The 14736-nt window shown below is 36.9% G+C and overlaps 1 protein-coding gene across 1 annotated transcript in view; it reads right to left on the bottom strand.

Annotated features, from left to right (window-relative positions):
* The window catches only part of SLC30A5 (solute carrier family 30 member 5), a 51403-nt gene extending 46439 nt beyond the window's left edge, over positions 1 to 4964 (bottom strand). The window contains exon 1 of the mRNA XM_031965884.1: positions 4869 to 4964. Within this exon, the coding sequence (XP_031821744.1) occupies positions 4869 to 4942 (74 nt within the window). The 5' untranslated portion in view covers positions 4943 to 4964. The remainder of the gene's footprint in view (positions 1 to 4868) is intronic.
* Between the last annotated feature and the right edge of the window lie 9772 nt (positions 4965 to 14736).

The raw sequence follows: 14736 nt of genomic DNA, 5'->3' as shown, positions 1-14736 counted from the left end.
GTCTTTATAGATGATTAGTACTAGATTTCAGTCAATTTAATTAATTAGCATTTATACTAGCCCTGTAAAATTTGAAATGATATATATGTAACTAGAAGGAGTGGAGAGATTATTTCCCTGGCTTTATAGAATGGAAAACTGAAGATTAGACAAGTTAATGATTTACCCTCATGTTATATAGCGAAAGCCTTTCCAGAGGACAGCCCATCATCACTTAATTTTCATTTTATAATGTGCCTTGGTGAACAGACACATGAATAGATGTCTCAATGTCCCAGATGAGTAAGAGAAGAGTCAGATGCAAGGATGACTTTAAAATTGTGCTTAAGCTTCTTTCTTTTTTTTTTTCCTGAGGCAATTAGGGTTAAGTGACTTGCCCAGGGTCACAAAGCTAGAAATATTAAGTGTCTGCAGGAGATCATTATATACTTCTACAACAATACTAGATGATGACCAGTTCTGATGGATCAGGCCATCCTCAGCAACGAGATCAACCAAATCATTTCTAATGGAGCAGTAATGAACTGAACTAGCTATACCCAGAAAAAGAACTCTGGGAGATGACTAAAAACCATTACATTGAATTCCCAGTCCCTATATTTATGCACACCTGCATCTTTGATTTCCTTCACAAGCTAATTGTACAATAATTCAGAGTCTGATTCTTTTTGTACAGCAAAATAATGTTTTGGTCATGTATACTTATTGTGTATCTAAGTTATATTTTAATATATTTAACATCTACTGGTCATCCTGACATTTAGGGGAGGGGGTGGGGGGGTAAGAGGTGAAAAATTGGAACAAGAGGTTTGGCAATTGTTAATGCTGTAAAGTTACCCATGTATATATCCTGTAAATAAAAGGCTATTAAATTAAAAAAAAAAAAAAAAAAAAAAAAAGAAATATTAAGTGTCTGAAGCTAGAGTTAAACTCAGGTCCTCCTGACTTCAGGTTTTCTACCCACTGTGCCACCTAGCTGCCCCAAGTTTCTTTATTCTTAATTATTTTTCAAGAAAATTCCAACAAAAAATTTTATTTTTAATTGAATCCAATAATATTCTTAAGCTAAATACTAAATTCTAATGAGTGTCTGGGGTAAAAAGGGACAGTTATCAAATATATAAATTATGAAGAATCAGGATTCCTCATTCATAGCTAAAAAAAAATAAAAATCTCTGTGGTGAGATTAAGGAGCTCTACTGCACCTCTCAGGTTCCTAATACCTATAAGAAACTTTGAAAACAGAACTATGCACACAAATTGACATGACTGAAACAATTGGACAACAAGATCAATGTTCCCTGGATGGAAGTAGGATGTAACAAAGTCTGGAAAGCAGGAAGAAATCAAATTATAAAGGACTTTAAAAGCCAAACAAATTTTTATGTTTGGTTCTAGAGATCATAAGGCATTACTGGTAGTTACTGAAGAGCAGTGCCAAGGTCAAAGCTTCATTGAAGAAAGGTCATTCTGATAGTTATCAGGAAGACAACTGAAGAAGGTAGGGACTTGAGGCAGGAAGGCCAATCAGAAGGCTACACAGGTGATATGGGTAGGAGAGGAGAAAGAACACAGTTTTGAATATGTTGAGTTAAAATGTCTATGAGACATTCAGTTTGAGACTTGCAATAGGCACTAGAGATGCAATACTTGAGGCTAAGAGAGAGCTAAGAGCAGGTTTAGTTGAATCATCTACCTTAAGATAATTGGATTCATGGCAATTGATGAAATCAAGCAAAAGAGTAGAGAAAGAAGGCACAAGACAGATTCTTGGGGGATACCCATGGGTGAAGATCTAGTAAAGATCGGGCTGAAAAGATCAGATATTAGGAGAACCAACAGAGATAATTATTTAGAGGGAAGATATAAAATCATGGAGAATGTGACTATGTTAAAGGTTGCAGAGAAGGCAAGAAGGATGAGGACTGAGAAAAGAAAAGAAAATCATTAGATTTGGAAATTAAGAGCTCACTGGCAATTCTAGACAGTTGATATTGAATGAAGTCAGAAAAAAAAAGACTATAAGAAGAGAATAAAAAGAAAGGAAGTGGAGATTCCTATTGAAGGTGGACAAAGTGAAGATTTGGTGAAGACGGGAGAAATATAAGCATAGTTTGAAAATGTGTGGAAAGAAGAAAAAAATGACAGAGGTGGAACAAAGAAAATCTGCAGGTGAAATGGAAGAAACAGGAGAAAGATACCTTTTAAACCATTTACTATGGTCAATGCCTCTCAATCAGCTCCAAAGATGTTGTGGTCATTTAGTATGCATGGTGAGAGAACTGGGAATTCTTCAAACTAAGTATGAAGTGAAAAGGTAGGCAGATCTCAAAGTATAGGCTAAAGGTGACAGCTGAAGTTTCAGTTTGAGGATTTGATAGTAGGATTCTGAGGGGACTGTTGGCTGGGGATAGCATGTACCTTTCTGTCCTTCATGCAAAGGTAGGAAGTCAAGAGCATTCATATGCATACCACTTCCCATCTCTGTATCTTTTTCTTTGCTATTACCTTTATTGGAAAAAACTGTCTTCATTCTTGATGTTCCTATCATCTCAGTGTTCCTACTACTCCATATCTTATCATGTTTCTATCTTAATTACTCTACCAAACCTAACTTTAAGATTATGAACAACTTCCCAGTCATCAAATCCAATGGCCTTTGCCCAGGCCTTCTATCACTATTTATTAATAGTTTCTGTTTTGTTCTCCTTCAACTTTGGACCTACTAGACAGCCCTGGTTCTCTTCCTGTTTTTAAAATCCCTCAGCTCTTCTAGCCTTTCATTTTCTTTCCAATTCCTTTGTCTCTGCATATGCTCAATCTCTTGGGAGTCTTAGTTAAGGATTCAAATTTATATTTTTATACATGAGAATGTAAACATCAGGTATTTAGCATCTTATATTATTTGTTTTGCTTATCTTGCACCGTCTTTCTCATACTAATAGTTACAAAATTCTTAATGAATTAAAAATCTATGAAATAAAGATGATTTGAAAAATGTGTTGTCAAAAATGTTATAGACATCTTCATGAGTTGCAATATGCCAGGATCCTCCCATATTATTTGTTTTGCTTATCTTGCACAGTCTTCCTCATACTAATAGTTACAAAATTCTCAATGAATTAAAAATCTATGAAATAAAGATGATTTGAAAAATGTGTTGTCAAAAAATGTTATAGACATCTTCATGAGTTGCAATATGCCAGGATCCTCCCATATTATTTGTTTTGCTTATCTTGCACCGTCTTTCTCATACTAATAGTTTACAAAATTCTTAATGAATTAAAAATCTATGAAATAAAGATGATTTGAAAAATGTGTTGTCAAAAAATGTTATAGACATCTTCATGAGTTGCAATATGCCAGGATCCTCCCATATTATTTGTTTTGCTTATCTTGCACCGTCTTTCTCATACTAATAGTTACAAAAATTCTTAATGAATTAAAAATCTATGAAATAAAGATGATTTGAAAAATGTGTTGTCAAAAAATGTTATAGACATCTTCATGAGTTGCAATATGCCAGGATCCTCCCATATTATTTGTTTTGCTTATCTTGCACCGTCTTTCTCATACTAATAGTTACAAAATTCTTAATGAATTAAAAATCTATGAAATAAAGATGATTTGAAAAATGTGTTGTCAAAAAATGTTACAGACATCTTCATGAGTTGCAAAATGCCGGGATCCTCCCAACTTATCACCTGGTATCATCTGGAAATTAAGTAGGAAGCTCTTCTAACAAATTCAAAGTTAAAGTCAAAATCAAGCCTTATAGGATTTAAGAAAACTTTAGCTGCTTCAGCTCTTGAAAATTCAGCAACACCTCTATGCTTCAAGGATGCTTTGAAATAGGGTTTTACATCTACTGGTCATCCTGCCATCTGGGGGTGGGAGTGGGGGGTAAGAGGTGAAAAATTGGAACAAGAGGTTTGGCAATTGTTAACGCTGTAAGCATATAACCTGTAAATAAAAGGCTATTAAAAAAAAAAAAAGAAATAGGGTTTTAATGGAGCAATTAATTGTACCTAACATAAAAATTACTGGAGAATGTTTCTTTTCCTTTCTTTCAAGACTTACTTTATAAATGGGATTCAGCACAAAACTAACTCAACCGTATAATCATATGACAAGAACCAAAGAATAGTTGCCAAAACTGTCCCGATTTTATGGCCTTGGGGAAGTCAATTTCTTTAACCACGGTCCCTTCATTAAAATGTGGGTAATCACACCTCCCAAATCTCCTTTCAAGCCAAATGATATAATTAAATAATTATATATAAACATTTGCTCATATAAGGCTTTGATATGCAAATGCAGAACTATTTCACAATACTTCAAGGTAACTCTCCGAACAGGTGAATTCGCAGCCCCGTAGGATACAGCATTCAAGGACAACTGACTAAAAAAGGAAATGACAGACGCGGGGGAGAATGACAGGAAGTGGGTGTAAGGGCTGGGAGAAAAGCAGCTCCTTCAGGCACTATTAATGAGTTGGATCATCGGGACTGCAATGGAACCCAACATATCACGCTGTCCATGCCCTCTGACCCAGCAATATCACTATTACGTCTCTATCCCCAAAGAAAGAGCAAAAGGACGCAACGTAGGAAACGTTTGATTGCTATTTTTTGCGGTGACAAGGAGCCGGTGGGAGAGGCCGCCATCTGGAGAACGGGTGAAGGAAGAAATGATTCCGTGACGATATGATAGAAGAAAGTAACACAATCTCGGCGGGGCCGAGCTGTCCCACAGCGGGCGGCTTCCGGGGGAAGCCGAGCACCGGGGGCGGGGTTTCTCCGGGGAATTCCGCGCCCCAAAGGCGAGCTCGGGCGGCCCCCGGGGCCGGCCCAGGAGGCAGCACTTACCGGGCACTAGGCACGTCCACCGGGCCCAGGCTCCCGCCGCCGGCGAGCGCGTGGCTGCTGTATTTCTCCTCCATCCCGCGGTGTCTCAGGAGGAGCCGCCGCCGCCGCCGCCGCCGCCGGCCCCACCGCGGCCTCTCCTCATCTCCCGCCGCCGGGCCCGGCCCTTCACTCTCCCATGGCGGCCGACCGAGGCCTCGGAGGCCCTTGCCACGCGTGCCGTCAGAGGCCGGCTCTACTAGGCCACGAGCGGCCGCCGCTGCGGCTCCCGCTCCACTTCAGAGGCGCGGGGTTAGCCCGAGGTTGCTGCGGCGTGAACGTTGCCAGGCCACGTCATCCGGCTGGGCCGGGGCGGCCTCTCCCAGCGCGCCTGCGCAGAGCACCAGCTCCGCCCCCTTTCCCTTTTCCTCCCCTTCACTATTCCCTCCCTCCCTTTGAAAAGGATCCAGCTTTACCTGCGACCCCGCCCCACTCTCTTCCGTTACTTTTCCTTTCTCTTCTGTAAGCCGAGGGATACAAAAGAGGAGGAAGCAGGTGGAATTGGAAGAAGATGAATGAGGCGTTCTAAACTGGTCTTGATGATTGGATAATGATGGAAGACCACAGAGGAACTGTGCGGAATCACGCATCTCTTGGCTTAGGAAGACCCTCAAAACTATAGCTAGTTTATTTTTTTTTAATTAAAGCTTTTTATTTACAAAACATATCCATGGGCAATTTTTCATCAATGACCCTTGCAAACCTTCTGTTCCGAATTATCCCCTCCTTGCCCCCACTCCATCCCCCAGATGGCAGGTGGTCCGTATGTTAAATATGTTACAATATATGTTAAATCCAATATATGTATGCATAGTTATACAGTTCTCTTGCTGCACAAGAAAAATCGGATCAAGAAGGAAAAAACCTGAGAAAGAAAAAAAATGCAAACAACAGAAACAGTAAAAGTGCTTTGCTGTGGTCCACATTCAGTTCCCACAGTCCTCTCTCTGGGTGTGGATGGCTCTCTTCATCATTAAACAATTGGAACTGGTTTGAATCATCTCATTGTTGAAGAGCCAATCCATCAGAGTTGATTATTGGTTGCTGTGTATAATGATCTCCTGGTTCTGCTCATTTCACTCAGCATCAGTTCATGTGAGTCTCTCCAGGTCTTTCTGAAATCCTCCTGCTGGTCATTTCTTACAGAATAATTATATTCCATAACATTCATATACCACAATTTATTCAGCCATTCTCCAACTGATGGACATCCATTCATTTTCCAGTTTCTAGTCACTACAAAAAGGGCTGCCACAAACATTCGTGCACATACAGGTCCCTTTCCCTTCTTAAAAATCTCTTTGCAATATAAGCCAGTAGAAACACTGAACAGTTAGTATTTCTTTATGATGATGATAATAACTATTATTTTGATAACAGTGATATTTCTATAATGATAACAGCCATTCCTATAATAGTAATTATGATAATTAGTATTCAACAATAATCATAGCTCACATTTATAAAGTGTTTACTATGTGCCAGGCACCTAAGATGATGACAATTAGTATTCAATAATAATCATAGCTAAAATTTATAAAGTGCTTACTATATGCCAGGCACTTAAGATGATAATAATTAGTATTCAATAATAATAATAGCTAACTTAAGTAGTTACTATGTGCCAGGCACCTAAGATGATGACAATTAGTATTCAATAATAATCATAGCTAAAATTTATAAAGTGCTTACTATATGCCAGGCACTTAAGATGATAATAATTAGTATTCAATAATAATAATAGCTAACTTAAGTAGTTACTATGTGTCAGGCACTTAAGATTATGATAAGTACTCTTTAATAATAGTCATAATTAACCTTTATAATGTGTTTACTATGTGTCAAGCACTGTCCTAAGGGCTTTATAATTATTATGGAATTTGATCCTTCCAACAACTCTGGGAGCTAAGTGCTATTACTGTCCCCACCTTACATTTGAGTCTTTGGGAGGAATATAGTAGAAATAGCAATAGTCACTTACTACTTATGCATCTCATGACCACTTCATCCCCAATATTGTATTCTGTTTACCTAAATGCAATAAAACTTCATTTATGAACTCTTGAAGCAAACATTGCCATTTAATAGTATGATTATAAGAAGAGGAGACAGATAGGATGTGAGAGTGACAAAGGCAATGTGTGGTGTAAAGTACTAGATTGATCATAGATTTTTCTTTTCCATGCTGACTATTTGTAGTCAACAAAAGGAGCAGCCTCAAGACAAAAAGACTACCAGAAGAATTAATATCATCAACACATGAGAGTTCTTTTTTGAGAGAGAATAATTTGCTGTAATTTGGAGGGTAAGTTGAGCCAACACATAGTTGGCAATACAGTGGAGTTTCAGAAAAGGAATAAGGCAGCTTTCAAAAATGAGCTTTTGTTCATCTGGGTCAGAATTCTCACAAACTTCAAGACTGGTTCTATTAAAATGATGGAGAAATCATTAGCTGCTAAATGAAAAAACGAGAGCACACAGGATGTATTAGTAGAATAATTTATCCATCTCTAAGAAAGTAGTAACGAATTCCATCAAAAGTAAAGTACAATCGAAACTTAGAGAGATGTAGGACTCTATTATCTCTATTAATTAATCATTCAGCCTAGGATGGTGAATTTACTGCACCATATTTGTGCTGTGACTTCTTACTCTCCATTCCTTGTCTTTCTGTGGAAGAGAAAATTTAAGCTGGATCTTGGGAGTTATTTACATGGAAAGGTGGAAGGGAATAAAAGAGCATTTTCAGGTAAGGGAATTAAAAAATCCATGGGGGCAGTACTCAGGGTAATATAACTCTAAACTCTTATGTCAATAAAATAAAGAATAGATCAATGAATTGGGTACAAAACTAAAATAATTAGAAAAAGATAAAATGTAAAACCCCCCAATTACATATCAAATTGGAAATCTTGAAGATCAAAGGAGAAATTAAGAACATTGAAAGTAAGAGTACTACTGAATTAAAAACCTAGTAAAGCTGATAAACTGTTGGTTAATGTGACTAAAATGTAAGTTTCCTAATTAGACATACCTCTGGGTGCTTTCAGTTACTAAGCCCTGGACAAATTTTTGAAGTTTAGAAGTGAGAGAGTTCAAGCAAAGAACAGTCTGAAGAGAAATAGAAGAAAGTTTCTATTTCTTCCACCCTAGCCTCTTCACTCCTCTTAGCTTAATCTCTCACATGAACTCTACATCTTACTTTCTGGTTACTGACTTTGACTTAAAGCAAAATGCTTTTAAATGTCTGTTGAGCTTTCTAATTGTTCTCTTTAGGCAGTTGCCAGATGAAGAGACTTCATAGAAGATGCCTAGCTCTGAAAATTTCTCATCCCTTTCTAGAACCATCTCTGGGATTATAGCCTGAATTGTTTTTCTGCCCTTATCCTGCTCATGCTAAGCTAGTATGAGTCAACTGTAAAGATAGAGAAATTAAATCTGTCACAGTTTGGTTGCTGTGATCTTATAGATTGTCAAGGAAATCTAATCTTGAGCCAGACTAATGTTGCTTACTACTTATAGACAAATTTTCATAGAATATTTAAAAAAATGTTTTCATCTTCTAAGGGGGAGCTATCAAACAAATAGGGATTTTTGTGAGACAGACTTTTATCATAACAATAAACATGCCATATATATAGTGTTCCAAAAAATCTAAGTACTTAAGCTTCAGTAGCTTAAAACTACACTTAGATTTTTTTGGGGGCATTTTATATATGCATGTCTTCATCTGAAAATTAAAAAAATACTGAACAGAATGAGACCAACAAACTGGCCAGTCCCTGCTGCTACAGAACTCCACCATTCTGCCCTATCACTTTTATCTCCTGTAAGAAAATGATATCATGTCAATGTCCCATGCTAGCTTATACTGGAGAGTATTTCATTTTTCTTTATGGTCTACGGAAGATCCATTTATTTGTGTATAAACTTTTTTTTTCTCTAAAGGCAAAACAGTTTAGTAGCAAGGACATGAACTATTAAGATTAGGAATTATGTACAATGTTAAGAATACACAACTTGGACTTAGTAGCTTGGGGTAGAATCAGTACTCTGCCTAGCTGTATGACCACATTTTCTGTTATGTCCAATTTTTGTGATCCCTTTTGGGGTTTTCTTGGCAGAGATATTAGAGTGTTTTGCCATTTCTTTTTCCATCTCATTTCACAGATAAAAAAAATTGAGACAAATTGGGTTAAGTGAATTTTCCAGGCTCACACAACTAGTACATATCAAAAGCTAGATTTGAATCCACAAATATGACTCTTCCTGACTTTATGACCAGGGCTCTATCTACTGTACCACCTAGTTTGCCATCTATTATCCAATCTTTTTAACAGGATTAGATTTTTAGGACCTACTAGTAATCACGAATATCATCCCATAGCGAGGAGGATTTGATGAATATTAGTCATTGAATATTTCTTAAGCATTTAATTTGTGCCAAGCACTGTTCTAAACCAAGGAAATACAAATATAAACCATATTGTGTATAAACTTTTTGTGAAAACTGTCTTCTTTGTGCATACTACTTTTTACTCTCTGCCCTCTTCACTACTGCTAAAGTATAGCCTCTGTCCCTTCTCCCTTTACTTGGGCGCTCCTTCCTCTTCTATTGCTCCTGAAATGCTCCTTTTCTTCTTGTAGAGATAAGCATTACCCCCAAATCACAAGCTTACCCTGATCTGTGCTTTTGCTGCTGTTTCCCTTCTTATGAATCAAAAGCAGGTGATGATAGCAAAAGGATTCACAAACTGCAGGTTTTCTTGCCCTTATTAAGTAAGATTGCTACATATAAAACATCACTGGAACTGAAGGATTCACTTTAGTAAACAGAACTGGGACAATACTTAGAAGTCATTAATATTCTGAATCCTTCAGCATATTGTTCCTTTTCTCATTACTGGAGAATTCATTATAGTTATCATTTATACTTTTTTTTTTTTGTCTGCTGCTAAGTTGTAGTGCTGAAATTAGATCTCTTTTGGGTTTCCTTCAAGTTGATCTAGAGACAATGAGAACAGATGAAGGGCAAGTTTCAGCAAAGCCATATTAAAGGCTTATTGCATGTGTCTTTTCTTATTTGTCTCGCCAGATTATATTTATTCTTCCCCTTTCTCCATCTCAATTCAATTAAGTTTGATAAAAATTTATTGGATAGGAATTTTAGAGGCCAAGAGATACAAAGATAGATAACAATATAGTTTTGTTTTCAAAGATCTTATAATCTAGGGGGGGACAATTGTTATTCAGTCATTCAGATGCATCTAATGCTTTGTAGCAGAGTTTTCTTGGCAAAGATACTGGAGTGGTTTGCTATTTCATGTAGATTAAGGTAAACAGGTTAAATGACTTGCCCAGAATTACACCACTAGTAAATGTCTGAAATCAAATTTGAACTCAGGTCTTCCTGACTCTGTCTATTCCCTGAGATCCCTACCTGCCTCTAAGGAGGGGATTTGATGTACTCAATTCAATACATCTTTATCAAGCTCTTAGGCACAACATTGTAGTAGTAATTATTTTTGTAGAATTATGTAGTAGTAATTATGTATAACTATCTTATATGGAAATGTGATTTATTTGAATATAACTCTAGCTCTGCCTTAGGTAGTTTCTATGGTCTCCTGAAGGATAATCTATAATTTTAGGTTGGCAGACAATCTTTGAGGAGGATAGAAGTTAAAGAAAGGAGGAAGAGGAAAGGAGAAAAGATGCAGACTTTGCTCCATAAGAAATAAGCTACGGGTATGGAGAACCAGTTAGCAATCCCTTTTTCTTGTAAGGTCACTCTTTACAGATGTATTGTAATGCCAGAGAAACTGAGGCAGGAGAGAGATTAGATAGTTTTCAATAGTTTATTAATTGGAGAGTATAATTAACTGGACAGGACTCTCGTCTCAAATTATCCAGTCAGATAAAGATATACTGGGACCAAGGAAACCATGTTGGTCCCAGGGCTGGGGAGCAAAGAATCCAGCCTGCTGCATCTAGCAGCCAGGCTCTTCCAGCAATGGACAAGAGAAAGCCAATCACTTAAATATTCTCTACAGAGAAAGGCCCCCCAAAAGGCGGGAAGGCTTCTGTCAGTTTGGGGGGAGACCTTTACTCCTAAAATCCCAGAGACAGGATGTCTGAATACCCAGAGATAAAGATGTCAGTGAGGTATATTGGAATATTTTAGAGGGATAGTGTAAATTCTTGAGGACAGGAGAGGGTCAGGAGTTCTGCTCTCTTGTTTATCTTGCTAGCAATTTATAACCTTAGAATAAATGGTTCCCAACCTTAATGGACTAGAGTGGGTTTTTATGACTAAGGGGATTTGACAGAACAGTTAAGGAAACTGAGACAAAGGAAACTAGTTCAGGGAAACCAAGTCAGAACAGTTAAAGAGAACTGAGGCATAACAGTATCACCCCATTCATATTCTTATAGCAGCTGTCTATTAGCTCCCAGGTCATTTTTCCTTCTTTTTCAAACTCAATTTGCAGTTTTCCTCTTCACTGCAACCTTTCTTTTACCCAAGAGCTAGAGTATACATGTTTATAACCCCTCAGCATTATGGTCTCCTAGTTCATCAGTTTCCTCAGTTCCTATGAACTGAACATTTGCTTGACTTTAGTCACACACAAGGATAACCATAACCTCCACCTCTCCATCTCTCATAGGTGTTCCACTTAAATATTCAAGAACTCTTAAATGTCGATTCATTTATCTCTTCCTGTGTCTCATTCCTTCTAACCCTATAAGGTCATCACCTTCACTCTGATCTTCCCTCCTTCCCAATCTTGACCTTTTAATTAACTAGTTAAACTATATATACTATGTATTAATCAACAAAGATTTCTTTTTTTTTTTATTATAGTAACTTTTTATCGACAGAATCCATGCCAGGGTAATTTTTTTTTACATTATCCCTTGCACTCACTTCTGTTCCGATTTTTCCCTCCCACCCTCCACCCCCTCCCCTAGATGGCAAGCAGTCCTATACATGTTGAATATGTCCTAGTATATCCTAGATACAATGTATATGTGCAGATCCAAACAGTTTTCTTGTTGCACAGGGAGAATTGGATTCAGAAGGTAGAAATAACCCGGGAAGAAAAACAAAAATGCAAACAGTTTACATTCATTTCCCAGTGTTTTTTCTTTGGATGTAGTGCTTCTGTCCATCCTTGATCAATTGAAACTGAATTAGGTCTCTTTGTCAAAGAAATCCACTTCCATCAGATTACATCTTCATACAGTATCGTTGTTGACGTATATAATGATCTCTTGGTTCTGCTCATTTCACTTAGCATCAGTTCATGTAATTCAACAAAGATTTCTTAAGCATCTACCATGGGTCAGGCACTGAGCTGAAAGCTGAGGTTACAAAGAAAAGTCATTGCAGAACCAAGAGAACATTGTACACAGTAACAAGATTATGTGATGATCAACTGTGATGGCTCTTTTCAACAATGAGATGATTCAAGGCAATTCCAATAAGCTTGTGATGGAAAGGGCCATCAAAATCCAGAGAAAACTATGGAGACTGAATGTGCATGGAAGCATAGTATTTTCACCTTTTGTTGTTGTTTCTTTGCTTTTTTCTTTCTCATGTTTTTTTCCCTTTTGATCTGATTTTTCTTGTACAGCATGACAAATACAGAAATATGTTTAGAAGAACTGCACACATTTAATCTATATTGCATTACTTGCTGAATTGGGGAAAGGGGAGAGAGGGACAGAGGAAGAAAAATTTGGATCACAAGGTTTTGCAGAGATGAATGTTGAAAACTATCTGTTCATGTATTTGGAAAAAATACTATTAAAAAACAAAGAAAAGTCATTTTCAGGAGCTCTCTCACTATTTTCATGGAGCTAACTAATAGAGGAGAAAAAAAATAGAGGAGAAAAAATACACATATGTGTATATTTGTTTGCAAGACACCTAACCTGTCCTTAATTCTCAGATCCCTTGCCTTTTGTGTTTTGACTTATGCCTTTCCAAACCCCAGTCCACATCCAAAAAAGCTCATTTCCTTTGCATCTATATCCACCTCACCTCTGTACTTCCTTAATTCTACTGAGGGTACCATCATTCTTCCAATCACCCAGGTTTAAAACTTGGAAGTCATCTTCACTTCTTAGCTTTCAGTCCTCTATATCAATTGCCAAATCTCCTTTATTCTACCTTCACAACATCTCTCATATTCATGTAGCCATTACCTCAATTCAGGTCTCATCATCTCTTTCTTCAACAGTAGCTTTCTAATTAGTTTTCCTTGAGTTATCCCTGTGCTCAAGAAGTTTCATTGGCTTTCCATTGCCTTTAGGATAAATCATGAACTCTTTTGTTTGGCATTTAGATGCCTTTGAAATCTGGCTCCAATCTATTTTTATTTTTTTTTAATTTTTTAAATTAAATTTAATTTTTTTTATTTAATAGCCTTTTATTTACAGGATATATACATGGGTAACTTTACAGCATTAACAATTGCCAAACCTCTTGTTCCAATTTTTCACCTCTTACCCCCCCACCCCCTCCCCTAGATGGCAGGATGACCAGTAGATGTTAAATATATTAAAATATAAATTAGATACACAATAAGTATACATGACCAAAACGTTATTTTGCTGTGCAAAAAGAATCAGACTCTGAAATATTGTACAATTAGCTTGTGAAGGAAATCAAAAATGCAGGTGTGCATAAATATAGGGACTGGGAATTCAATGTAATGGTTTTTAGTCATCTCCCAGAGTTCTTTTTCTGGGCATAGCTAGTTCAGTTCATTACTGCTCCATTAGAAATGATTTGGTTGATCTCGTTGCTGAGGATGGCCTGGTCCATCAGAACTGGTCATCATATAGTATCCAATCTATTTTTAAGACCAATTTCACCTTACTCCTATTTATGATCTCTATATTTTAATCAAACTGGTTTACTTCTTTTTCCTTGTACCTATCACATATCTTCCACTTTTTAACCTTTGCATAGATGATTTCCCTATGCCTGAAATACTCTTGTAATCCATAGTTCTCTTTAAGACGATGACCAAGAACCAACTCCTTCAAGAAGCCTTTTCTGATTCCCCTATTATTAGTCCTTTACCAATTACTCTATATTTATTGTGTATATATTTTGTATTAATTTATCTGCATGATGTTTACCCAGTAGAATGTAAATTATTTGAGAGCAGAGACTATTTTTTCAGTTTTGTCCTTATATCTCTAAGGTTTAGTAGAGTGCAGGGCACACAGCAGATACTCAATAAATGTTTGTTGAATTGAACACTGGGTACGATTATTTCTACTGTTTACCTTATGTTCACCTATTCATGAATTGTTAAATAGTGCTGAAGGACATTTTGTGGGTTTAATCTTCTATAAAATTATGTTATCTACCCTCATTTTTTTTTATTGCTTTCATTGCTGCATAGCAATCTTTTTATTTTTTTTACTCATAAGTGATTTTCTATCACATTTTCCATAATAGCTGATTCAAACATCATCTACTCTTGTCTCCTATTCAATCTTTTTATAAAGGACCTTGTTTCATTCGTTATTGAATAAACAAGGGCCAACTATCATGAGTTCTGGCATGGAAGGCAGCAGCCAAAAAAGCTAATCTCAATTAGATTAGATCTTGAGCTGCATTAAGAGGCATAATTTCCAGGAATAAAGTGATGATGGCAGTTCCTTTGTTCTTTTCCCTGGTCAGATCACATCTCAAATATTGTTTAAGTTCTTGGTGTCTCAGTTTTAGAAGGACATTGATAATTGGGAGAGTAATCAGAGGATGATAAACAAGATAGTAAAGGGCCTTGAGTTGATGCTAAACAAAGATTAA

The sequence above is a fragment of the Sarcophilus harrisii genome, chromosome 1, assembly GCF_902635505.1.
Source record: "Sarcophilus harrisii chromosome 1, mSarHar1.11, whole genome shotgun sequence".
NCBI lineage: Eukaryota > Metazoa > Chordata > Mammalia > Dasyuromorphia > Dasyuridae > Sarcophilus > Sarcophilus harrisii.
This window is presented reverse-complemented; position numbering and strand designations above follow the sequence as displayed.